The 17348-nt window shown below is 40.3% G+C and overlaps 1 protein-coding gene across 2 annotated transcripts in view; it reads left to right on the top strand.

Annotated features, from left to right (window-relative positions):
• SCAPER (S-phase cyclin A associated protein in the ER) overlaps window positions 1-17348 on the top strand; it is a 134849-nt gene that overhangs the window by 110548 nt on the left and 6953 nt on the right. For both annotated transcript variants that reach the window (XM_021543407.3, XM_021543406.3), the window contains exons 28-29: window positions 1336-1573; window positions 4554-4703. In XM_021543407.3, the coding sequence (XP_021399082.2) occupies window positions 1336-1573; window positions 4554-4703 (388 nt within the window). The remainder of the gene's footprint in view (window positions 1-1335; window positions 1574-4553; window positions 4704-17348) is intronic.

Below are 17348 nucleotides of genomic sequence, written 5' to 3'. Positions count from 1 at the left end.
CAAGGTGGTGGTTGCCAAAACTTGGTCGTTGCTGAGCTCATGGTTTAGTTTCTCTGTTGAAGAAGTCCGTCTGTGACTGTAAAGAGCAGAATTAGTCAGCCTGCCTAGAATCTGTGTTGGAAATGTCACTGGAGCCAGTGTTTGTAAGAGAGGGTGCAGGGTGCTCCTGGTACAAATACAGGAGAGATTATTGAGAGCTGTTCTAGTCAAGGGAAAGCTCCTTTCTGGTTCTGCTCAACAGGAATATTCTGAGCCCTCTGAGTATCTGGTCTTTGCTGTCTTAAACTGAGGTCTTCAAACTTACAGATTATTTTAGAAAATAGTTCTGGTTTTCACTTCAATTTCCTTTGCTTTTAGTAGTTATAAAAGGGAAAAATACCCTCTTTAAGTTGTCCTTTTATCATATTTTCTCATATAATTTGTCATATATTTCTTTAATTATAACAAGGAATTATATATACACTCAATCTTTGTAGTCTCTTTAGATATTGACACTTCTCTTTTTTCCTTTTTTTTCCTTTTTTTTTTAAGATGGAAACATAGTAGATTGGTAAAAAACAAAACCTTGATGTAGCATATTTTCATTGTTGCTGTTTGCTGTGTTTTATTATTTTAGTGTTTCTTTTGAATGAAATCTGGGTGTGAGAATGGAAAGGGCAGTCTGAGTTATTTGCCTGCCTGTGCTGATATCCTAGATAACCAAAAACCTTCTCCATTATTTTATGTGAACACCCAAGAGATGGCAAAGAAACCCAGTTTCCTGTGTACACTTACCTGTGCTTTGCTGCCCTGCTGCAGTCTCCCATAACAGCATTTGACTGGAGTAAGAAGCAGTGTGTTTTCCTACTGCTCCACGCTTCATGCTTCAATTCCTGCAGAACCGTTTGATTAACATCATCTGTTCCCAGTAACTTATTTCACTACTTAGGTAGGCAGTTTGTTCCAGTGCCTGCAGCCCATCATTGCGGCGGGAGAGGCTCCAGGCAGTTCTCCCACTGCTGCTGGCTGCTACTGCAAGCAGCAAAGGTGAGAGCAGGCTGCTGACCCGAGGCAGGGCTTGCATGGAGCCCCTTCGTGCTCCCACAGTGTCCCCAGGCTCCGTGCTGGTAGCAGGAGCACAGGCACAGGATGTGAAGCAAAATCCTGAATGATACAGCTGCACTGCAATTAGAAAGAGCTTGAGATGGTGCCCTAATTATTGCAAGTATTTTCTGGAAGTGCTGTGGTTTCCTGGCACTTCAGGCAGCAGGCTTTCCCTGGTTGCCAGCTCAGTGTTTCTCTAGCCTTTGGCTTCTCGGGTGCTCCTCGCTCTCAGCACTCGCTGTTCCTCGGCAGGTCCTGCAGCGTGTTTGACAGCGCCCGCCAGGACCCCACGGGACTCACGGCAGCTCTGCAGGCCACGGATCTGGTGGGGGTCCTGCACATGCTCTACTGTGTCCTTTTCCACGGCACCATCGCGGATCCAAACACAGCCAGCCCCAAAGACAGCTATGCTGCCAGCACAGTCCAGGTCGCCATCCAGAGTTTGCGTTTCTTCAATAGTTTTGCTGTTCTTGACCTGCCTGCCTTCCAGGTAACAGATGTTTTAAAACTTCTCTTGGTGGGATAATGTTAATTATTGATTATATCTTTGGACTAAGTTTTGTCTTTAAGATCTTGATTATTGAAGGAATTTTTAAATGTTAGGTTTCATGCATAAAATTTGTATCTGTTGTTATATCTACCATATAGATATAACTGATGAATTTAACCAAAAAGTGAAAATTTAGAATACGATAAATGCTGAATCCAAACCATTATGTTTTCTAACTTCTTTTTTACTTGTTTCTAGTATAGTACTTTTTATATTTATTAAGCCCCAAAAGTGTAAAAAGAAAAATCTTAGTCAAAAGGACAAAATACCACTTTTTCTTATGTGAAAGGATTTGCTTGTATTATAACCACATATTACATTTTCCAGTGCTTTCAGGGGCCATTTGATTTAAGATTGTGCAGCTGAAACTGATTATCGCTTGATATAATTTTTTTAGCAAGTAAAATTTTGTTGACCAAGAATTGGAAATATGTTTTCATAATTTTTATTAAATTAAAAAAAAGAGCTGCATTTTGAGTCCTGAGGACTGCGTACCTTTGTCTGTGAACAGAGTTCAAGTGTAAATTAATGATTTTGCTGTGCAAATACTGGTATATTTCTCAGGTAAGTTAGTAAAGTTGTATTGTTATTATAAAATACCTGTCAGAAGGCATTGCTTTGAAAACACAGCAGCCTCACTCTTAGACAATTCAACAGAAAAGGTTTCTTTTTAATTTAATGTGTAATTTGTAGTATGTTTTATCACACTCTCCATCTGAAATGCATTAAACTCAGCAAGAGCTTTTCACAGGAATTTAGTGTGGCTTGTTCAGTTGGTGTTTCTTCCCATGGACTTTTAGTACATTTGGTATCATCTATAATAACAACAGCAAGACTTCTGTGTGCAGCAGTGTTCATCTGTAGCACCAGCCCAGTCAGGGTTTCTTTACAGGGAAAGAAGCAGGATATTGACTGGAGTCTCATTGCACACATTACTGATTCCATTTCTTTCTGTCAGTCAAGGCAGTTCCCTCCTACCTCTCATTCAGCACCTCTTGGTTTGAGACTGGCTGTTACAGGGTGTATGCCAGAGTCAGGCTTGAGCTGGATCAGGTACAGTTTGCAGGCGAGCTGTAGCAAATCACACTGTCTGGAGGGCTGCTCCCTGATATCCCAAGAAACCACTGTTCATTTTTAAAACACCATCTCCTGCTTACCCTGTCTGTATTTACCCCTCTACCCACACCGTTACATCCCAGCATTTATAATTAACAGTCAGCATTCACTTCCAAACCCATGGTCTGTGTTAGTCTGTTCTACCTAAAATGGTGCAAGTCAGTAACTATTGCATGAAGGGTGGTCAGAACCCCAGCTGCAGTGGGAGCTGCTTCTCTCAGTTCATGGACACTGGGCTGTGCTCAGGAAGTGTCCAGCTGTTTGCTGGGCTGTGGGCATGGTGTTGTTTGTGATGGACAGGCACCCTGGGGTAGCCTCAGCAGCTCTCCCTTCCCATGCATTAATGTGATTTGTTTCTGTCATGTTAAAAATAACATCCACCTGAGGCAGTTTGCTGGACACTGACCCCATGGGCCATGGCAGGCTGGCAGACAGCAGAGGGAAGAGCCTCCCTTATGCACTGTGTGATCATTATCTCTAAGGAGTAGTTTTATCACAAATTGGTAGAACTATGGAATAGGGGGTTCTGATTAGCAGAAGAGGTCTGGTATTCTCAAGTTTGTATTAGCACAGATGGCTCATGGATATATATTTCATTTAATTTGACAGTATAAACAATTGAAAGATGGTAGTGAGAAACAGCACAGGGTCCTGAGCTGATATTAATTCTGGCTAAAAAGGAAGCATAGTTTCCTTGAAAAATTAGTTTAACTTCTATACACAAACTCAGGTGCCCTTTGACCTGTTGTTATCAGAGGAGGTTAAACCCAGAGTACTGGGTCACAGCATGCACAGACAGCATTAATTAAATAAGGATGGACCTGAGAACATGGCATTTACGTGACATAAAGCAGTAAATAGTGGCTATATTGAGGATTAAATTTTGAAAATACACTGATTTACTAGAATGATTGAAGTTCAAGATTGAAAGCATCCACAGCTGAGCCTGATTTCATTGTCAAGGATCCTGCTTTTGCTGGGTGTATTTGGAATTCAGCAGGACTAAACTATGCCACAGCCTGGGATTAATGTATATGTATTTACCACAGGCTACAAGGTAGAAAATAAAGAAAATTCTGAAATGAAAGAGATCTTCTCAGGCCTGCATTGCTGTTTCATTGGAGTTAGGAGACTGTCATGCTCATTCCTTGTGCTTTAGTTTTCCCCTTTGACCCTGTGTCGCTCTGTCTGTTTGACATGTTTATTAAATAGAGGCTGTAGGCTGCACAGATAAAATCTAATTCTGAATCTCCACATTACAGCTATTTGCCTACTTTTAAAAAACATCCCAAGAAGCTTTGCAGCTGAATGTTCTCTCCTTTTGGATGTTTCTAAACTTTTTGTAATGTTTGAAAAGTCATTATTTGTTATTAATCACTGTATTCCATTCAGGGCATGAGTTATTAATGAGAAATGCATTTTGCGCTGTTGCAGAAACGAAGCTGGTTTGGTTTCTTTTGCTTATTTCTAAGAGATACTAATAAATATTCCTGGATCATGTAATGTATGTCAAATGAAATGGACAACTTAATGCTAACTGAATGTCAAATAAGCAGAATGCAGTTTTTCCTGCATCCCTTGAAAATTTGAATTTATTCCTGCCTCTGTGGCTTTTAATATTATATTCCAGTTGGGAACAATAAGCAGCTGAAAAAAGAGATCTGATTGTGGCATTTCACAAGGAAGAACATAGTCTGTACTTTGCAAAAACACCCCAGAAGGGTGCAGTTGATGTGTATGCAATTCACACAAGTTCTAGAACATACTGCTGAAGCGTGATTTCTGTTTCTTGGTCTATTTTCAGTCAATTGTGGGAGCTGAAGGACTGTCCCTGGCCTTCAGGCACATTATCAGCTCCCTGCTGTGGTACTGCTCTCAGCATACCTGTGAAGGATTGCTGCACGAAGTCATCATTTGTGTGGGCTACTTCACTGTAAACAACCCAGATAACCAGGTAAGGCAAATGGAAAAGAGGATCAGAAGTTATCAAGGGCACATTTAGTCATGGATCTCTCCATTTAGTCAGGAAACTCATCCCGTCAGCATTGGTTTTGAAGCACTTGGGATTCCTGAGAGCTCAGATGGATGCGTTTGCAAAAGGGAAACTGAAGTGTCTTAAGACAAAGACATGAATTTTGTGTGTCCATAGGCAAACTCCATTTGTAGTTCTTATGCTGCCATTGCACTGATTTGAATGGGTGGGCCTTGCACCCTGCCAGGGCACATTAGCCACTGATATTTTTAATTCTAAGTTAGCTTCACATCAGCTTAGTCAGATGATTGTGGTACCCAAGTTAAACCTTTTTAAAGCCAACAAAGCTACTCTCTAATACAGACTTGTCTTTGGATGCCAAGGTAGCTGTCTCCCTGCTTAAACCAGTGCTCAGGTTTAAGCCATTCTTATCCATGACTCTTTTCAGTCATAAGCTAAATGCCCTATTCAAGAAACAGTGGAAATTCCCCTTTAGCTTCCTTGATTGTTGTCTGCTTTTGCCACTGGACTCTGTGACCTCTTTTACTGGTTTATAAAGTAACACAGACACAAAACTCAAAAAATATTTCAGATATATTGGTCTTAAAAATCTCCTGGTTTCCTCAGCTTATATGTAGCATCTCAGGATGTATTGGCAGAGCAGGACAGGCTCTTTGAGTATGTGAAGCTGACTTTGAATGTGTAGGTCCTGCAGTGCCCACTTTTTGGGTATGATTCAGCTGAATGCTGCATTTTGGGAAGGTACTCCCTGTGTTCTCTCTCTGTGCTTGTTCCCTGTTTTGATCAACTTTGGGATAAGGGTTCAGGATGAGAAGCTCAGTGCCCTCAGTTCAGCTGATGAGCAGGAGGAAGTGTTAAAATTTGTCAGGAAAGGTTTTAGAGAAAAGCTGCTCTATAACATTCTTGCAATTATTGACTATAATTGGAACATCTAAAAACTGACAATGCTGTCACAAGTATTATATAATTATACAGCGATGTTTCTGTGGGATTGGCCACAGCTGGAGGGAGGATGCTGCAGCCTCCCTACTCTGTGTGACCAAAATCCTACTCAGGATCTTCAGAGAGGTCGTTTTTAACCCTGTGTGATGCTGCTGCCATTTTGAGTCCCTCTGCTCCCAAAGAGTCGACCTGGCTCTCAGAAGTGCCAGCAAACCGTGTTGTCTTGTCTCTGCAGCTCAAATATTTCTGTTCTGGCACACAAGCCCAAACAGATGTGATTCATTGCAAGGAGGACTTGGCACTGCAGGAGCACTGCAGCAGAGGGTTCCTGCAGCAGAGGGTTCCTGCAGCAGAGGATTCCTGCAGTAGAGGGTTCCTGCAGCACAGGGTTCCTGCATCACAGGGTTCCTGCAGCACAGGGTTTCCTGCAGCCCAGTGTTCCTGCAGCTCAGAGTTCCTGCAGCACATGGTTTCCTGCAGCACAGGGTTCCTGCAGCACAGGGTTTCCTGCAGCCCAGTGTTCCTGCAGCTCAGAGTTCCTGCAGCACATGGTTCCTGCAGCACAGGGTTCCTGCAGCACAGGGTTTCCTGCAGCACATAGTTCCTCAGCCCAGGGTTCCTGCAGCAGCACCAGCCTGCCGTGCCAGCAGTGCTGGTGCCCGGGATGCTCCGGCTGGGGCAGTGGACACTGGGCCCTGGGGGGAGCCTTGGGCTGGGGCTGGGCTTTGCAGCTGGGTCCTGGAGCCTTCAGCTTGTGCTTTTGGGGCTGAAGGTGACCTCTGCAGCTCTCAAAGTCAGGTTCAGGGTTTCAATCACAGCCATGCTGTGTCAGTCCTTTTGTGTCCTAAACACTCTCTTTTAGGGTCGTTTGCATTGGAGGCACCAGTGTTCTCAAAGATGTCATGACATGCTTAACTTTTAATGTAATTTCTAATATTCCTCTTTAATAAGATTTTAGCTGAGGAAAAGGCATATGTGTTTGGCTTTTTTGTTTAAAAAAACATTTTGAAAAACTGAAGGTTTCCTCACTCAGGTACTTGAAAAATACTGGGAAGGGTTTTTAGTGAAGGGAAGTAATTTTTCTTTTACTACCAGGCAAAGCAGTATGACTTCCTTATGATCATTATTTTAAGGTGCTCTTTGTGTTGTGACTTCTACTAGACAGACTGCTTTTCATGCAGAGGGAAGTGCTTTCTATTCATTCAGTTATGGTTTAATTTTTTATTATGTTAAGAGCTTCCAATTTTTTTTCCATTGTTGATCATCTGGGGAGTCCTACTAAAAATAAAAAATTGGTCTCACAGTGAAAGTTTTCAAATAGAAGGCTTGAAGTCCTGGCAACTACAGTGTAATAAAAATAGATACACTAGACTTGAGCTATGAAAACAAATTTCTATAAAGCCAGATAGCTCTATTTAGTATTTGAGTCAGCTTTATCTGAGTCCATAACTGACATATTTCAAGGCAGATTCAGGTTCTTCTTGCAGTCAAATGTGCATTTGTTTGGAAACATTTGTAGTTTAAAGTCCATTCCTCTCTAAATTTGTGTTTCTTACTACAAATGGAGGTGTGTTTTCATTCCTGTCAATACTCTAAACAGAAAAGGACAAACAGTTGTTTGGAGTTTTCAGCGTCCCATTTTGTGGTTCCTTTGTCTATCCACATCAACAGATAAATATCCAAAGCAGCAAAGCAGCATACTGGAAGAAGGAAAAAAAGGGAACTTAAAAAAAAAAAAAAAAAAAAAAAAAAGCAAAGCAGTTTTCCAGTTTGGAGAATAGATTTCTAAAACAGAAATTTTACAGCCTGTCAACCTCAGCATTGACCTTCTGTAGTAGTACTGTGATTTAAGTAAGTGAACTACTATCACTATGCAGTCAAAATCATAAGAGGGCAATTTCCTAAATATTTCACATTCATAGAACAAAATCATCCAAGAGCATCATATGCCAGTCATTTAATATAATACCAGTTTGACTTCGTTTATTACACAGTCTGTAGAAGTCTTTGTAGTTAGTTGAGTAGCAAATAAAAAAGGAAGCAGGAAAGTGCTTTTCTCTTGTGCAGCTTGGAGATGGAGATTTCCCCCCAGCTCCAGGAGCCCTCAGCCCTCCTGGTGGGTCCCACACGCAGAGGCTCTGCCTGGGCTCCCACTTGGTGTTTGCACCACGCCTGGCTCTTGGGCCAGCCCCAAGTGATTCTGTCGAGGAGCACTGAGGACAATGGATTCCTGAGGAACACATTCCTGAGTGTTTTGATAGTGCTTGCTCTGTTTATTTTAAAAAGGCTGTGATTTTGCTGACTCTGCCCACATATAATATATTAGTAATATTCCCTTCCTTCGTTCCTATTTTGTTTTAACATTCAAAAAGCTTTTCCAGGGCAGCTGCTGTCACTGAAGAAATAAATCAGTTATGGAAGTGCAAACTGCAGAAGGCAAGGAGTGTTTCTTTAGTATTTGAAACACTGCAAGACCAGCAGTGAGGCTGTTCTGTATCGACACATGAACTTGTGTTTACTACAGAGCCAGACAGCCCCTGCTCACAGCCCAGCTCAGCCTCACTGGGCATCTGCTCCTCAGGAGGGACCAGCAGGGAAAAGGGATTCTCTTTTTCTGGCCACCATTTAATCTGCTACTATACAAAAACAGGTCCCATGATACCAAGGATGGGCATGTAAAGCTAAACTGTGTAATAAAAATAATGTCCAATCTTTCAATAGCCAGCCCTACTATACCAGACTGTAGAATTATAGTTTCTAATTAAAATATTCTTGTTAGTTAAAATTATCCTTCTATTTCATTACATTTTTATTCCCTTTTATTGTTTGATTTAATTAGTATAATGAATATAATTAGCATGTGCTGTCAACTCACCTTATTTGCATATTATATTGAATAATTGAATGTGATCCTCTAATTAAATTAACAGGAATGACAGATGATTTGCTTTCTTTCACATTGCTGCATTGGGAATAGAAATCTTTCCATATTCATTGCAGTTGGGGAATATTTTTCATCTGAAAAGTCCTCACAAATCAGATCCTCGGACTCAGGATCTTGCTGATAGGCTCCAAAAGAAGTTGCACTGCTATGCCTTTATTTAAATAAAAATAGCTTTTGTTCTGCCAGTCTTTGGTACACACTGTATTTAGAATGCTCTGGAAGAATCCTACCAATAAGGGTTTGTAAGATATGAACTGTATGCTTCTACAATATACTGTTGCTGGACTGCAAAATAAAACCTCTGCTGAAAGAGTTAGGAAAAAATGTGTGTAGCTTTTCAGGACTTTATTATAAAAATAGGCATGTACATAGAAGTAAGAAGTTCTCTCAGAGGTTTTTTTAAAATTTACATGTACACTGTGTTCTTGAAGAAGGGGTTTAATTCCCAGAAATCTTGCAGCTGCATAAGTCTCACTTACTTCTCCGTCCAAACCCTCTATCCCCAGAGATTTGTGTCCATAACAAGGTATTTTACTATAAACTCATAACTAATTGAAATGTTAATATCTAATGATCCATATGCTGGAAATAGAAGCATATGGAGTTTGATTTAATAGTATCAGTCACCTACTAGAAATTACTCCTTGCTATACAGGTGTGGAACATTTGTTGCAAAACGTTGTTTCAGGCATCTCAGCTAAGTCCAGGTAAAGGAGTTAGGAGCAGTGAGATTACAGGATATTTTGGGAGGGAATTTCTCCCATGCTTAAATATGTAAAACATCACACAGCAGTATCACAGATAAAAATATAATGTGTAAAGAAATTGAAATATTGTATGGTAGGCACAGTTCTGAAAGGATCTTGAAATTTAGGACTGACTTGTGGCATCCAAAGCGTGGTAGTTAGACCTCAAGAACGGTTTCATCCCAAGATTATTTTTCTTTTTTTTTGTTAAATGATTGACTCATGGTGATATTTTCTTCTAAGCATTTCTTCTGTGTGGTAAGTCCTTCTTGTGCCATAAAGTAGCAGGAGCCTTTTTTCCCACCGGGTGTATCACAAATATATATCTGTGTATGACGCATCCTAGCTGTGGTTACAGGTACTGAGCTGCAAGGGACACTTACAAAGGGACTTAAGATTAAAAGTGACCTTCTGGAGAGAAATTATTTGTGCTTTTGACAGAGTTAGTACATACTAGTTTTAGTATGGGGCCAGTTTTTCTCTAGTGTTAGTGGGAAGGAAGAAAAATACTTCTAAAGTGGAAAACTTGTGAAAAACAGAAGTCAACAGGAAACCTTGCAAGTTATAAAAATATGTAGAGTTTCCATATGGGTTGTTTACTAGAGGCCATCATTAAACTTTCGTAGTTTATGTTGCTTTTGGGACTGTGAAGGAACTGGAACAATTTTGATCTGGTAGGTGGATTTTGTGAAAATACGGCACAAAGAGTAAAGATGCAGGAATTGGTAGTTACCATGCAGTTAACATCCCTATCTCTAAGTAAATAAGATCTGAATTTACTTAATTCTGATTTTGTTAGTTTCTTCTCGAACAGGGATTTTTAGGAGTATTGATCTCATGTTGAGGTTACAGATTTTTTCTTTAAAACTTTTTTTAAAAGCCTCAGAACCTGATGTTTTAAAGCCCTATAGGTTTGACCAAGAAATACGCCTGGTAAATTTTGTGGAATAGCTGATTTTGGCAAGTGAGTGATTCATGGGAAGTTGTAGTCTTGACTCACATTTAGAAGCACTTCAGCTTGTGAACAGAAATCCCCTGAGGATTAAAGTGCCCGAGTTAGAGCTGAGTACATTAAGGCAGCTCTATAATATATGCCTTGGCTCTCACAGCCTTACATCCTCAGCCACATAAATTCACTTAAGTGAACCAATGTCTTCAGGAGAGATGGAATTCCTGTCTGGGCAGTCAGGGAAAAGTGGGGAAGTCTTTTAGGTAATTTGTCAGACACCTTTGTTGTTGTTTGAGCTTCCTGATGAACTTTTTCTTTTAAAGAATGATCTATGACAAAGCAAATCAAATATATCAGAAGCATTTGGGACTGCACATTTCATGTGTCACATCTTAATTATATTGCTAACATTCCAAAATGCATCCTGGATCTTTTGGGGGGGTTTCAGAGGATGTGGGGAAGGTAATTTAATATGAGCAAAGATTTAGCATGAAGTAAGGTGTATTTAGTTTCAGTTCACAAAGACTGGCTCATTCCTGTAGAGACGAGAAGAGAAAGCGTATAGGAATTAGTGTGAGAAATTAATGCATTTGGATTTATCTTACTGTCTTCCTCTCAAACTGTAAACACGGAAGAACAAACTTCCTTTCCAATGTCACAAGAGCTGGTAATTTCACAGCCTTCAGTAGAGTCCATGGCTGAGGCTTGGAGAAGAGAGGGAGCAATGGGCTGCTGCAGCGTTCTCATCTCACTCCTGGGCCAGGAGAAAAGGAGTTTGGTGGTCTCAGCTTAATCCCCAGTGCAATTTCGTCCACATCGAAAAAACACCAGGGAGTTCGGCATAATCCTGTTTGACGAGCGGCTTGTTCCCGGCTCGGAGCTGCGCCCGGCCGCGTTCGGAGCTTGCGCAACCCCTGTCGGCCCTTCCTGGGAGCTGCTGCTCGCACCGAGCCTGAAACAGTCTAAAGCCTGCAAATCTTTAATCATCAGCCTTGCGAGCTATTGTGTGCCTCGCCTCATGTGTGAGGGAACTCCCTGTGCCTCTCTCGGAAACTGGCGCTCTGCAGGCTCCGTGTTCCGGAGCTGGCAGCTCTTCCTTGCGTGCTGCTCCCAGGCTGGGAGCCTGCGAGAGACCCGGAGCAGCCTCCCCAGCCCTCGTGTCCTGCTCAGCTCGAGTCACACTTGCTTGAAGCGATACTGAAACGTAACGAACAAAACACATTAATTGAGAACTATGGAAAATGTTGCTCGTCTTCCTTTCCCCTTAGTAAAGGGTAAATTGTAAATCATTTTTTGTGGCAGAAAAGCACATTTTCTTGCTCTCTCTTTGAAGCTTTGTCTCAGACAGCTCTGTAATATGTCCAGTGGCTCAGTGTTTCACAAGCTTTTTAGTTGATGATTGGCTACTTTGACAAACCATTTACATTTCTTGTGAAAGCTATAAGACAAAACGTGCTAGGAATAATAATTCCAAGACTATATAGCTTACTTGTGAGTAGAGTTCCAGAGTGTGGCAGAAAATATTTGCTTTTGAACAGACAAAATGCTCTAAGACACACAAAAAGATTTTATGTGTTTCAGACTGTAATGTTTGAATTATTCACACCTTCCGAGGATTTTGACCCAAACTAGCTCTGTTTCCAAGGATGCTGGCAGAAACCTCAGCCAATAGTTTGCCTGAACTTCTGCAGGCTGGTCCTGTCTTTTCTCTACCCTTTAAATCATCTTCATTCAGATCAGTTGGATTTCATTCAGAGTAAATGACTGGAGAGTCACGCCCAAAGCAGCAGCCTAAGTTTAAAGGGGTTCATCATTGAAGCCGGAGATGTATTCTGAGTGTGAAGATGATTCTTCAAAAACAGTGCAGGGCTACAAAGGCTAATTCTAATCACTTCAGGGCTCAGAATAACACCTGAGGATTTGAGATGTGTCGTGATGGGTTAGGGTTTTTTTATCTGACAGAATATATGTATTTCTTATACATTGGATCTGTAATAATACTTTCTGATTAAAAATAATTAGCCCAACACTTAAACATATGAATCTTCTATTACATAATTGTGTAAACAATGAAGTTTAGAATTTTATAGAAAGCAGTGATACCCTTTGCTTTAACAGGGTCCTTAAGTATATGATTAACATGAAGTGTGAGAACAACCTCACATTTAAATGTTTCTTTTTATGCAATAAGTGCTAAAATGCTATCACTCAGAAAGTTAGGCTTTTCTTTAATGCCTTTTCCAGGTCAGATACTAGATTATCATTTTCTCCCGTAGCCTGCACAAGTATTAAATTCACAAGTAACCTCAATTCTCAATGCAATTAGAATTGCTTCCATTTTCCTTTCATCACATTGTAATGAAGTTTACATTTTACAATATTTGTTTAATATTATTTATTTATTGTTGAATTTAATCTTTCATATACTTCATTTGTTGTCTTATGACTAAGGTGACTTGTTTTAGCTGTCATTCTGGGCTGCATTTTTTCAAAAGCTCAGTATAACAAACTTTTGCTAGATTTTCCACTATCATCACTTTTGATAAGCAGTTTTATGTTTTCAGTGCATCACTGTCGTGGTGGTTGGCCCTTGTCCTATCCTAAATGTTCATATGTCTTAGGATGGTTACACAAAAACCGATGTGAGAATTTTTTCCTCTGATGTATACACAGAGCACCCTTGAATCTGCTTAAACCCTAGAGCTCTAAAAGGAGAATGCTTAGAATGTGGTTTATAGGAAGACTGATGTTATTCCTGAACACCCTTATCTTCTCTCTGAAAGCTTATGTGTGACACTAAGAAAATAAACACTGGATTTTTCAAATAGACAAAATTCTTATTTTTAAATTTGAATGTAGCAATCTGGAACTTTCCTTTTGCATGGAAATGGTTCTCTGATTCCTGAGAAATGCTAGGAGGAATTTAGAACATTCTTTGCTCAGAGCTTTGCCAATAGTGAAGTTTGCAAAATGGAAAGAAAAGAGCTTGACCTTAAAACAGAAGAAGAGCCTAAGTGGTGACATATTCTGCTGATTAAATACTAGCAGTATGAGATCTGTTTATATAGAAGCAAAGAAATAATGCAGATCTAACTTTGAAGAGAAACTCTGGACTACTAATATAAAGACTTATTTCTTTTACAAAGTTGTAAATAACCTGACATCAAACAGAGGGATTTAACTGGTTGATGGAATACTGTTACAGGAATTAGATGCACAGTTCCTGTTCAATGAAGTTATTACTTGTTAGTACAAATTAGAATTGGCATTTATATAAATGATAAATACATGGATAAGAAACATTAGTAGCTCCCATACTAAGTACCATTTTAAGATGCTAATGTTTATAATGGCCATGTTGAAGTTTGGAAGCACAGGTCATCTGAGATAGCAGAGAAAGCAGGGAGTGCCCCTCAGAGAACCATTAACTTTTTAGACTGAGCTGTTCTAAGAAAATTGCATCTGAACGTGAACTACATTATAACAGAAGAGCACAGACAAGTAAAGGGCACATTTTAATGCTTCATTTCATAAAAATTAAAGGAAATTCTGGTGGAAAGGATGTTTTTCTAGAAAGTGAATTCAGCTCCTGGTAATAAGCACTATATTTGTTTCTAAGTACCTGTGGAACACCCTGTTTCTCTGCCAGGTTTTTCTCCAAGAGCCAAAGAAGGTTTTGCTTCAGGAAGTTCTGAACTTTCCAACTGCTTGTTCCTGTATCCACGTTAGGATAACTGTGTCTCAGTTTTCACTTGAGAAAAGAACTACAACTCCTAATATTTGGTCAAAACTAACAAAAACCATCAGCCTGACTGTAGGCTATAAGACCACGACATTTTCATGCAGAGTTAGTCACACATCCAAGAGCAGAGCACTTGGATGACTTGAAAGGTTTTGTTCAAAACTCAGCATTTGGATTTGTGCCTAGAGATTTCAGTTCTCTCCTTGGCAATCTTTTTCCCCTTCTCTGCTGCCCACTTTCCCTTTCTTGTGTGGATGGAAGGAGCTGATGGGCTGCAGAAAGCCCAGTTCCCATGGCCTGGCTGGGAGTGGTGGTGGGAGGCACTGCCAGGGCTGAGGTGGCAGTGCAGCTTCTGGGTGTTGTCTCCACCTTTTGCCTTGGCCATGCCCCTGTGGCTGCCCGGTGCCCCAGCAGTGCCACTGGTGCCAGCTGTGCCTTTGCTTCCAAAATTTCTTCCCAAAATGAATCTCTTCAGTTCTTCATTTTGCCCTTCCACAGACAAAAAAGTTTGTTGCTGGCTTACTCTTCTACCTGACTACAAAATTAATTAGCTTCTTTAAAAGATAATTCTGGTGGGTTTATTTTATATATTGAAAGAAATAACTCACATGAATGATGTTTTTACAGAGCTGCAAATGCCCAAGTGAAGTAAGAAAACCTAAATCCACGAGTAAAACTAGTCTAAATATTGCACTAAAAATCAGCACTTCCAGTCTGCAGTAATCCTGGACTAACCTTGTGTGTGGTACACAAGCAGTGAAAAAGTTCTTGGTCTGACACTGAACCATTTATTTTGTTATTTGTGATAAAATAACTGACAATATTTAACATACATGCATAGAACCATTGGAAACCAATCTGGGATCATAATCTTCTTTAAATCTCTGGAAGATTGCAAGCAGAGTTTTTAAATTCAATTAGTTCCTCTTTTTTTAATGCAGTTACAACTTGGAAAAAGAAACTCAGATTGTCACCAAAATGCTACTCCATAATAAGTGTTCACAGGGCAGTTTAATTGAACTGCTTGTCCTTGACAAATTACTAGCATGCATCTCCATTACATGTCTATTCAGATCATATGAATATATGAATTATATGAATCTATGAATTATCAATTCACTTCAATGTAACTAATATTTGTTCAGTATTTTACATGCAGTCATTCTTCAACCTTCTAAATTATATTTTAGTTTTGTTGATGAAAATCCTGTTTGTACACTCAGTTACCTGATCATTAAAATCTAGTTCCAAAGGCAAGAGGATTCTTACTTTAGTTTTCTGTTAAATTAACTGTTGAATTGGTAAGATTTTGCATCTGATTTAACATGAAACTGCTGAGACATTCTGTGTCGTTTCTGTACCATTTCAATAGTTCTGGATCCTATTAGGTATGAGGATTTTATTACCCTCCTTTGACAAAAATACAGATATATACATTTTAAAGCAATGGTAGTTTTCACTGATAAAAGAAATACAGAGGAAGATTAAGTGAAGAACAAATATATATATATATGAGCTATGTAAATAGAATTAGGATGTGTTCAGCAAAACATCTTTCCTTTGCTAATTCTTGGGTGAAGGTTGCCCCTATGTGTGCTACTCACTGTCTCCCTGCAAGGAAGGAAAGGAGCTGCACTTTTATGATTCTTATTCCTGCAGCAGCATCAGAACATTAATTCTGAGGCCCTTGGAGTGCACTGAAAAATTAAATGAGCTGCGGTGTTTCCCTTTGCTACCCAGAAGAAAATCGTGCCCAAGTTTTTTGGATTCATATGGTCTGTTAGTTCCTTAGCAAAGACATTCAGTCCTGGGAAGTTCTCCTTTGCAACGTGTCAGGAAGCAGTGGCAGGACTGCTGTCCTGGGGGACATACAGGGAAGGAGTGAGTATCCAGGATGGAAAATCCTTGTGGAACATCCTTCCAGCAGTCACATCAGGTCTGGAGCCAGACACCCTACCTGAGTGACAGGGGAAGTGGAATGATGAGTTCCCCTCACTACTTTATTACTGTTCCATACCACATGGAGCTTTTAATTTTTTTGATTGATTGTCCTGTTTTATTGCTCAAGTGCTGTGTGGCATATTGCTGGCTTTTGTCATTGGAGTCTGTTTTGAAAGACTGACTTTTATACTGCTTCAGGCTTTCACAGTGAGAACTGCAGCAAATGGCCAAGCAATAGACTTTATAGTGAATATTGGCCTGAGTAAACGTGAGGAAAACATGGATTCCATCTAGAGACTTCAGAAATCATGAATCATGCTTTCCTAAGTGATGAACTTCAGAAATACCAGTACAGTGGATGGGGAGGAAGATTGTACTTGCAAGAGCAGAATGCACTACCCAGGGAGTCACACGGGAGCATGGATTGCTGGTAGGGCAGGGGAGAGAGCCTGACCCACTGGCTGCTGGATTAAGCAAATCAGCAGGACCTGCAGAAGGATATAAAGTGGTGGGAGTGGCAGAAGATAATTGACAGGCTGCCCTGCAAGGTCTTGCTCAGTGGGAAGTTCTCACAGGTCACCACATCACCCATGGTGCTGGAGAGTTGGAGACCTGGGCATGCAGACAGACACCATCCAGGCCTGACTGGAATCCTGAAAGTGAGGATTTGAGTTGCTCCAGTCTCTCCTCAGCAGGCTTTTACATTGAGAGCAGTATTGGCCAGTGTTTTCTGGTGTGTTAAACCTGAATTCTCACCCACTCTGTAACAGGGGCTCCACCTCCAGGATGGATCAGGGCCTGGAGTTTGGCTGGAGGCACAAAGGAAAACTTCCTTCATTCATCATGAAATAGCATTTTAGAAACCTATTTGCTGTGTCTCCTACCTGTGTGTTGTTTGGGTCTTTACAGGATTGTTCCAGCATTTAGTACATGTTGGGCCATAAATAGGATAAACTAAGCTGGAATTTATTCCGGCGAAGCACAGGCAAAACCAATAAAGTTGTATGAATATCTTTACGTTTTGAGAATACACAATATTTTAAAAGGAAATACAGAAAATATCAATGTGAGTTGCCTGCTCTGGTTTAAAAAAAATAATTGTAGTAGCTTGGACTAATTTGATAGGTCTCAGTTCAGAAAAAGGAAACCACAAGGAAATATTAATGGAACATAGGCACATAGCTGAAGTTAAGCAGGTGCTTAAATGCTTGGCTGTACAGAAATGCAGTGATTTAATTAGGATCTTGTTACATTTGACAGGCATATCTGATTTACAGGCTAGAGAGAGAGCAACAAGAAAAGCTAATTCGAGGTAAATGTGTCTGGATCCCAGTCTGTGGCA

The sequence above is a fragment of the Lonchura striata genome, chromosome 11 (genome assembly GCF_046129695.1).
Source record: "Lonchura striata isolate bLonStr1 chromosome 11, bLonStr1.mat, whole genome shotgun sequence".
NCBI classification, from domain to species: Eukaryota; Metazoa; Chordata; class Aves; order Passeriformes; family Estrildidae; genus Lonchura; species Lonchura striata.
The sequence above is the reverse complement of the archived record's forward strand: the minus strand, read 5'-3'. Positions and strand labels throughout refer to the sequence as shown.